General features: G+C 52.5%; 1 protein-coding gene across 1 annotated transcript; it reads right to left on the minus strand.

Moving 5' to 3' along the window:
* Positions 1-213: 213 nt before the first annotated feature.
* LOC126016420 (olfactory receptor 2G3-like) lies at positions 214-1,140 on the minus strand. The gene has a single exon (XM_049778990.1). The coding sequence runs from the start codon at positions 1,138-1,140 to the stop codon at positions 214-216; it is 927 nt and encodes a 308-aa protein (XP_049634947.1).
* Between the last annotated feature and the right edge of the window lie 8,505 nt (positions 1,141-9,645).

The raw sequence follows: 9,645 nt of genomic DNA on the forward strand, positions 1-9,645 counted from the left end.
CAAGAGGGCGAGTCTCACCCTGACAGGCATCAGCATCACTGCAACCTCAGTACACAGAGAAAGCATTTGGGGGAGCGGGAAGCATCCGTCTAAGAGGCAGGAAGGGCACTATAGCTAGGGAGCAGGCATCTGACATAGAGAGGAGGGGACGCTCAAAACGCAGACTACAGACCTCAGGACAGCGAGGCTGAGACTGTCGGAACCAGGCTGCCATCACCTGCTCAGGGGCTGTAGGACCCTCTTCCAGGCAGCCTTCACATCTTTGTTGCGCAGTGTGTAGATGAGAGGATTAAGCAGTGGGGTGATGAGGCAGTAGAAGAAAGACATGAACTTGGCCTGTGTGCTGTTGGCAGGGGGTTGCAGGTACATGTAGATGGCTGGCCCGAAGTACAGGACCACAACTGCTAGGTGTGAGCTGCAGGTGCTAAGAGCCTTGAGGCGCCCCTTGGCTGAGGGCAGACACAGCACGGCCTTGGTGATGAGCGTGTAGGACACGAGTACCAGCAGTGGGGCTAGCAGGGCGAAGGGGATGGCCCCCACAGCGAGGGACAAGTCATTGGCAGTGGTGTCGCCACAGGCCAGTTTGATGAGGACTGGCACTTCACAGAAGAAGTGGTCCAGCATGCGGTGGCCACAGCGGGGCAGCTGCAGCGTGAGTGTGGCCTGCAGCACCGAGTTGGCCAGGCCACTGCACCAGGCTGTAGCTGCCAGCTGTGCACATAGCCTGGGCTGCATGATGAGGCTGTAGTGGAGAGGTCGGCACACAGCCACGTACCGGTCAAAGGCCATCACAGCCAGCAGGGCGCACTCGGTGCAGCCTGTCCAGTGGAAGAGGTAGGCCTGAGTGATGCAGCCCCAGGACGTGATGGTCTTCTCTGGGCCCCAGAGGTTGGCTAGGAGCTGGGGCACGATGGTACAGGTGACACAGATGTCCAGCATCGAGAGATTGTCCAGGAAGAAGTACATGGGGGTTTGGAGTCTGGGTTCTACCAGGGACAGGAGGATAATGGAGCCGTTACCCATCAGGGTGAGAATGTAGGAGACTAGGACCAAGCCAAAGAGGGGCATCTCCAGCCAGGGCCACTCCGAGAAGCCCAACAAGACAAAGGTGCCAGGGAAGCTGTCATTCCCCTGGCCCATGGTGGCTATCTGTCTCACCGACTGCTCTGAGGAGAGAGAGGGTGAGTGTGAGCAAGACTTTGTTCATAGTCTTCGCAACCCCCTAAATTTTTTTTGTTTGTTTTTGGGTCAGACCCGGCAGCGCTCAGGGGTTCCTCCTGACTCTATGCTCAGAAATTGCTCCTGGCTGGCTCAGGGACCATTTGGGATGCCAGGATTTGAACCACTGTCCTTCTGCATGCAAGGCAAACTCCCTACTTCCATGCTATCTCTCTGGCCCCACCCCCCTGAAATCTTTCAATATGCAGACTGACACTGCCTTTCTGTGCCACAGAAAGAGGGTTGGAGCAGGGCCTTACTGTGTCCACAGGCTCCAGTCATCTGCTTCTGTTGGGGGGTTCTGAGAGCAGTTAGGACAGGCAAGAAGTTTGTCCTGCCCATCCTGGGCCTACCGGTGCCCCAGCCTTAAACAGCTGCTTTTTTGTTATTGTTAAATCTCTTAGATCATCACTTCATTGTTTTATTATAATGCAAGGTAAAGAAATTTCTCTGCCTTCCAAATGAATCATATACAATTATGGTTGACTCCTGGCCCCTCCTGTTATTAGAATACTAGATAGATTACTTCAATCCCCAATTTGTATAACTTACGTATGACCATTAATCCATGTTCTTCAGTCCTAGTCTAGCTTTGGCTCACCAGAGTCAGTTGCTTTTTGAATCTCTCTGGGTAATCAGCCACCTCCTGCCCACCCGTCTAGCTGTCTCGGATGCTGGGAATGGTCATTTCTGTCATTTGCAATATCAATTGTCCTTCCCTGAACAAAGCATTCAGGGCAAAGGCTTCAGAAGTTCCTCAGGAGAGGACACAGCAGCAAAGAGCTGGGTGGATGGACAACAGGTGTGTGGGGGGGGGGGGTTGTCCCATGGGCTTCCCATAAAAGGGACCAGCCTGCAGAAACAGTTGCTTGTTCTTTCTCTCCAAAGCTTAAACTGCAAGACACTAAGGCCAGTGCTGGCTCTGCTTGAGACCCCCACTTCTGCATGTCCCCCACCCATGGCAGCACACCCTCCGCACCTACTTTAAGACCTGTCTGGTCAGGCTGAGGCTTCTCTCAATAACTCTCCTGCTGCCTCTCCTTCACCTGGAGGAGTGGGAGATGCTCTGAAGGGTCTGGTCAGGGTCAGGCGAGTCTCCTCCTCAGCAGCCCTCTTGCTGCCTCTTCCTCAGCTGGAGGAGAGGGAGATGCCTGGGGCTGAGATGCAGGCAGAGATCTGGATCCTTTTCAGGGGCTGGTGAAGCCCACAGAGCTTGCGTGGACGCCTCTTGGGGTTGATTCTCTGAGGTGTTCCCACATGTAAACAGTTCAGCTCCTTGGGGAAGGGGAGGAGGCACATTCCCAGGGGTTTAGAGTATCGCATCATCTCCGCTCCAGGGACGAGGCCCTCTGAGCATCCCTGCGTGCAGGTGAGTGTATCTGAGTATTGGTAAATGTGTTTGTGAAGGTAAGTGTGTATGAGTTTGCGAGTGTATATGAGTGGTTGTATACAGCAGAGAAGGTGGTGTGTGTAGGGGTGCTGATGCATGGGAATACACAATTGTGTGTATGTATGAGTTTGAGTGTTAATGTGTGTGCTAAGCTCTGAAACAGACTACACTCCTGGCGACAACTGAAGCAGCAGCTTAGGGCCTCGATGGCTGCTCTCTGCACCTCTATGCTCACAGGCTGAGCCTCATAAATTCTCCCTCTGCCTGGGTTTGCTCTGGGCTGTGTTCTGTCCTGTCGTCCAGGGGCCACATCATTCTGTGGACTGCAGCTCTGTAAGACATAGGCGGAGCTCCAGACCAGAGATGCCTTCAGACTTCCTCTTTCTTTAAATAAACATTGCTCTGGCTACTCTGGATCTTTTAGGCTTGATTTCTAATCTTCCAGATAGAAAACAATACCTAAAGCACTGAGTCATCTGACAGGGTTGGCACCGACCCTACAGATGCCTGTGCTCCACACAGGCACTGCGATCATGGTCTGGTCCAGAAACATGGGCTCTCCATGTACTGTTGTTCGCTTTGACTAACCCAGCATCCTTAACACATCCTTCCTTCACCTTCTCCTCCATCTGAGGTGACTTGGTCCCATCCCATACAGTGAGCAAGTTCACAGGGCAGCAGAACATGGGGAAGAGCAGAGGGCACCTCTAGTCAGCTTTCCTCCGCCTGGCTCTTCCTTCCTTGTGACTAGTCTCAACATCTAGCCATCAACCAGGCTGGGGTAAGTGGCTGGTCTTATCCCGAAGCATCTGCCCCAGGACAGGAACTGGCTGCTAACAGACAGAAACCGGCCTCCCGCAACTGGTCTGCAGAACTGGCAGTGATGGGATCTTGTCCTGTGGGCGGCCTCACTGACTATCTCGGCACTGCAGGGAGGAGCCCACACATGAGCTCTGCCACGAGAATGTTCAATGCAGCAAGTGCTACAGGAAAGACAGGAGAGTGATGAGAAAGGGGCCCACAGAGCTGACAGAACTTGGTGCCTATTTGCCTAACATGAAGGAAATGTTACAAGGCCCAGGATGTGGGTTCTGGGATGATCCTGGCATCCTGAAGCCTCAGACCACCTCAGGTGCGGCCCTCAAACACTAGGCCAGGGGTGTGTGTGTGTGTGTGTGTGTGTGTGTGTGTGTGTGTGTGTGTGTGTGTGTGTGGCTCATCCTGATTTGAGGTGCCCTGATGGCCAGCAATGTTGAGCAGGTCTTCATGTGACTGTATACTGTGTGCACAGCCTTGGAGAACTTTCTCTTCAGCTCCTGTATTCTTTACCCACAGGTCCCAGGTAAGGTATGAGGGGCTGGCCCCTGGTGCAGTGAAGAGATGCTGCCACCAGCAGGCATGGTCCTTTCCCCTTTGCCTGTCACTATAGATAGTCCTCAGGACTTTGGGTGAGAGTACAGGGATGGGGTCGATAGTGAGAAGGGCAAGCCAGGCTTCCCACCCCCTTTCCGACTGCTCCCCAAGGCCTGTTTGGGAAGGAAAAGCTGTGATCCATTCACCACAGAAGCAGGAGACAAATGCTGACCTTGCCAACATCTCCTCTGGGGATGCTCTTGGAGTACCTGAAAAATTGGCATCTTGAGATTCCAGATTCTTGGGGGTGTAGAGATGGCATCTTATACACATGTGTTCACACATAATATACATGAAAACACATGTGTATATGCAGAGAGATGTGCACACACAACAGACATGGAAACACACATGTGCACGTGGTCACATGCCCCTCCCCTGGCCTCTACCTCTGCCTCAACGCCTGGGCTGTGGGCAGGAGCTGCTGGCTGTGCTGAGACGACACAGAGGGAGAATGGGGAATTGTCTTCTCCCTGAGCTCAGGTATGTTCATGGGGACAGAGGAATGGACGGGGCTGAGACTGAGGCTGATTTTGCTCTCAGGACATCTCCTGTGACCACTTGGGACTCTTTTGGGGCCAGCAGCATCTGACATGCTGTCACCAGGTCTCCCTGAGTCAACTGCATTTGGTATCCTTCGTTGACTCCCAGGAGCTAGATGCAGGCAGTGTTGGGTCCCTCCTAGAACTAGAGTGGGCTGGGGGCAGTTGTCTGTCTGCAGGACCACCAGCTGCCTCTTCAGAGATGCAGCCAGGAACACTGAAAATCCCTCTGTACAAGAGTCCTCGGACACATTCTGTAACCTCATGTCACTGAGTGCTTGTCCCCAGATCTTGCTGACGGTGCACTGCTGTCACTGACCTGGACTCCCAATGATCCTCTGGAGTGGGGCAGCTACTTTATCTGGTCTTTGACAGGGACTGAGAAAGAGAAGGGAGGCGAGCTGGGGTCTAGGGACAGAATGGGAGGAGGGAGACCTCCTGGGGACAGAGAGGAGACATCCCTGAGGTCAGGGGACAGAGAGGGGGAGATGTTCCTGGGATCAGGGGACGGAGGGGAAAAATGGCTCTGGGATCTGGGTACAGGGTGTGGGGATGTCCCTGGGATCAAAGGACAGAGAGGGGGAGATGTCCCTGGAATCAGGGGATAGAGACTGGGAGACTCCCTGGGATCAGGAGACAGAGAGGGGAAAGACATACCTGGGATCTGGGGACAGAGAGAAGATGTGTTTGAGATGTGGGGACAGGAAGGGAGAAGATATCATAGGGACAGACAGGGTGTGGTGGGGTCTGAGCTCATGGAACAGGCTCCAAGCCAGGTCGTTGCCTGTCCATGTGGCTGTGGAAATTTCTCCTGGAGCGGTTTCAGGCCTCAGGAGTCTGCAGGGAAAGGTCTTGCGATTGCGAACTCTGCTGAGGGCTTGGTTCCTAAGGGTGCAGGCAGCCCACAGCCCCTTTCCCATGTCTGGTCGAGAGGAAACCCCCCTCTCTCCCAGCATGGCATTGATGGGCTCCTCCCAAGTGTGGCAGCAGTGGGAGGCAGGCCAAGCGGGCAGAAGCCAGAGCTGGAGTGGGGTGGGGTAGGACGTCTGTGAGTGATGTTCCAGGACATCATGGCAGCTCCTGGAAGTTGGGTCAGTTGAAATATATTTTAGGGAGTCAAATTTAGGAACTTTCAGAAAATCATGAGCACTTGTGAGGTGTCACAGTGCTTGCAAATGCAAAGAATAAGGATCTCGGGCCCGGAGAGATAGCACAGCGGCGTTTGCCTTGCAAGCAGCTGATCCAGGACCAAAGGTGGTTGGTTCCAATCCCGGTGTCCCATATGGTCCCCCGTGCCTGCCACGAGCTATTTCTGAGCAGCCAGCCAGGAGTGACCCCTGAGCACAGCCGGGTGTGGCCCAAGAACCAAAAAAAAAAAAAAAAAAAAGAATAAGGATCTCAGAGAGTTTGGGAAAGACACCCACAATTTCTAGTCCAGTCCAGTTTAGGAGGGCTGGAAGTACACCCACTGTTTCCCTGTAGGAAAATGCTCACGGGCTTCCCACAATGTGGAACTTGTTTGAACTTTGCCCGTGTAGGGAGTGGAGGCTTGGTCTCTGCTTTTCCAGAATCTCCACCTCCTGCCCCCACCTGCTGCCATCTGTCCCCCTGGACTGGGGACAGGCACAGAGCAGAGGCTGAAGGGGTCAGGGTGACCTCCCTCTTCTCTGCTTCACTCAGCTGCTGCCTGCGGGGTCGTGAGGAGCCATGCAGGAAGAGAGCCGAGTGGAGGAAACGGTAAGGGGTGTCTGGCTCTTTCCAGGGGAAACAACTCGTTGAGATAAGGTTTGCAGCCCAGAACAATCTCATTCCTCTCTGCCCTCTTCCTGTCTCTCCTGCTGGCTCCCTTCCCTGAAGGCAGCTCTGCATCTGCACCACCACCCACAGTCCTTGCTGGCTCTTCCTCTAGGGCCAGCTGAGAGTTTCTGAGACTTCCCTGGTGGCCTCTAGGCCAGGCTCTCCCCCACTGAGAGCATCCAGAAAATAAACTTTCACTGAGCACCTCCTACTCCTTCCAGTCTCATGAGACTGCACATGAGTGTTCCCTGCACACAGGAGAGTCCTTTTCACACACAGAAGAGTCTCTCCCATGTCACAAGACTGCATCCATATTCTCCACTCATGGGAGAATCCCTCCAAATCCATGAGACCACACATGTCACAATGAGACTGCATGTGTGTTCTCCACACACAAGCAAGCCTTTCTCTTATAATGAGATTGCACATTTGTTCTCTGTATGTAAGAGTTTCTTCTATACCACGCATGAGAGAGCATATATGTTGTCTATACACAGCATAGTACCTCACACATGAGACTGCACATCTATTCTTTACATATGGGGTAGAGTCCATCCATATTGAAACTGCATGTGTTTTCCACACATGGAAGTGTCCCTCCCATCCCATGAGACTGCAACGTGCTCTCCACACACATTTGAGTTCCTTCCATGTCATGAGACTGCCCATGGTTTTTTTTTCAACACATAGGAGAATCTTGCTGACACCAAAAGATTGCACATGTGTTTGTCTCACATGGGAGAGTCCCTCTCATATCACAGAACTGCACACATGTTCTCTTCATACCCAGGAGAGTTTCTCCACACTATGAAAACGTGCTCACTCATAGGAGAGTCCCCTTCCACATCATTAGACTGCTCATGTGTTCTATCTGTACATTGGAGAGTTCCTCCATATCATGAGATTGCCATGTTCTTTCCACACATGGAAGAGTTTCTCCACACCATGAGGCAGTACATGTGTTCCCTCACAGGAGTCCCTCCCATGCGATAAGACTGCACCTATGGTCTCCACACACATGACTTGCCGGCCCCTCCATGCCCAACTGTCTCGTTTGGTTTTCTCCCAAACTCATGGCTCTTCTGAGGTCAAGGCTCCAAGTGTCTCCCTGTCTGTGCTCTCTCCACAGGCAGCATGCAGCCACTCTTGAGAGGGAGAACTCAGGCCAAGGCTCAGTCACAAGCAGTGAGTTATTGGGTTCAAAAGATGCCCAGAGGGATTGGCATTTAGATGCGGGGTGTGGGGGGACCAAGACCCTGTCTCTCTCTGCTCGGTGCCGAGGTTGCCTACCACCCTGTGACCTTTTGGCCTCGTGTTTGCCTGGTACGCAGGTACCACCCTCAAACCTCGCCTTCTACAGGCTAGAGCTGCCCTGAGCACCCTGCTGTTGGAGGCACTACTGCAAGCTCCTGCACTCACTCCTTTCACTCACTTCCTCAGACAGAGCCGGGCCTTGTACGGACACTGTGTTTTCCCCAGAGTACGGGGGCCTCTCAAGGCACCCTCACCTAAGCAGTCCTGGGGAGCCCTGACATTTCTGCTCATGCCCAGGCCTGGTTTTCTTCATCTTGGGTGAGGCGCTGAGTGCCTAAGGCTGTTCCACTGCGGTTGCTCACGCATTTGTATTCTGCTGCATATTCCCCCTTGCCTTATTCTCCTGCAAGTTATGTGTCTCATTTGATGTGTCCCTCAGATTCTCTGGCACAGAAGGCCCCTCCCATGCTTAGAGGCAGTTAGTTTGCCAGGGCAGGCTCTACAGCGATGTGCCCCTGAGGTCTCATGCATGAGAGTCCATGCCGACTCTCCTTGAACGGTGCTGTCTCCCCTCAGCAGCCTGTGCAAGCTCACTTTGTTTCTATCAGATTGAGTCACACCCTGTGAGAGTCATTCGCAGCCACATCAACTTCCAGTCCTGAGCTCCACAAGGCAGGTGGCACATTCATGGTGAGGGAAGGTGTACCTGACTTGGGTGCTTTTGTTTTTGTGTCTTTTTTGGGGGGAGTCACACCTGGTGGTACTCAGGGGTTACTCCTGGTTATGTACTCAGAAATTACTCCAGACTCAGGGGGCCATATGGAATGCCAGGGATTGAACCCAGCTCCGTCCTGGGCAGCCATATGCAAGGCAAATGTCCTACCGCTGTGCTATCATTCTGGCCCCCATTTGGGTGCTTTATAATGAAACAGTTCAGGCTCCAAATTCTGAGGAATCATGTGTGAGGTGCAGGGTCTTCTTTTGAAGAACACTGTTTCTGGGACTAGCTTCCACATTCTTTATAGGAGGTCTGTGTCTCAGAATGACTGGCCCATATTAGCTCCTGAGCTTCTCTGAACTAATTGGGGACCCTGTCCTTCAGATTCTGATCCAAACATCCCTTTGGGCCCCCATGGTTCAGCCCCCCTCCCCTGTAGCAGGCCATTAAAAAGGGAAGTAAAAGGGGGAAGGGAGTGCTAATAGTTGCGCCCCCATATCTCCAATAATTAGACAGATGCCCACTTTCAGTAGGGCGATGGTATGACAGGCTGTTTGGGGGTACCTCTGATACCAAGTCTCTCACAGGTTAGGGTGCCCCCAAAGGTACACAGAAGATGTGCCTGGATCCATGTTCACATGCTGGGGCTTGGAAAACATTATAGAGCAGCATGAAAAATGCTGCTTTACTGAACTCTTTTCACTGCAGTGAGTCAAAGCAGTGTTTCAGATTTGAGATCCAGGACAGGACCAACTTTGGGATGAGTCGGGAGGGGTCAGCACCTGATGGTTGAGTGGGTTTTGCTGAGTGCCAGCTTCACAACCAGTCAGACCTTCTCTTGGAAATGGCAGCTTTTGTCCTCTTTAGTATCGGGTCCTACTTTATTGGACATGGGCTAGGGACAGCCTCCGTGTTCACTGACATGGGTTACTACTCTTTTTTTTGTTTTTGTTTTTTTGGTCACACATGGTGGTGCTCAGGGGTTACTCCTGGCTATCTGCTCAGAAATAGCTCCTGGCAGGTACAGGGGACCATATGGGATGCCGGGATTCGAATCAATCACCTTAGGTCCTGGATCTGCTGTTTGCAAGGCAAACACCACTCTGGCCCCAAGGGTTACTACTCCTAATCTCAATAAATCATTCAAGAGTGATGTGATTTTTCTGGGTCAAGGTAGTGACCTTCCCTTTTATGGCCCTCTACACTTGGTGCATTCTCAGGTTGGTGCAGTTTTTGAATGTGGATTACACTTGGTGCTAGCACTTGGTGCTTCTTTTTTTTTTTTTTTTTTTAACTTGGTGCTTCTTGTGCCT

Source organism: Suncus etruscus, chromosome 8 (assembly GCF_024139225.1).
Source record: "Suncus etruscus isolate mSunEtr1 chromosome 8, mSunEtr1.pri.cur, whole genome shotgun sequence".
NCBI lineage: Eukaryota > Metazoa > Chordata > Mammalia > Eulipotyphla > Soricidae > Suncus > Suncus etruscus.

Coding starts and splice junctions, on each gene's coding strand:
- LOC126016420 (XM_049778990.1), bottom strand. CDS start 1,140: ATGGGCCAGGGGAATGACAGCTTCCCTGGCACCTTTGTCTTGTTGGGC.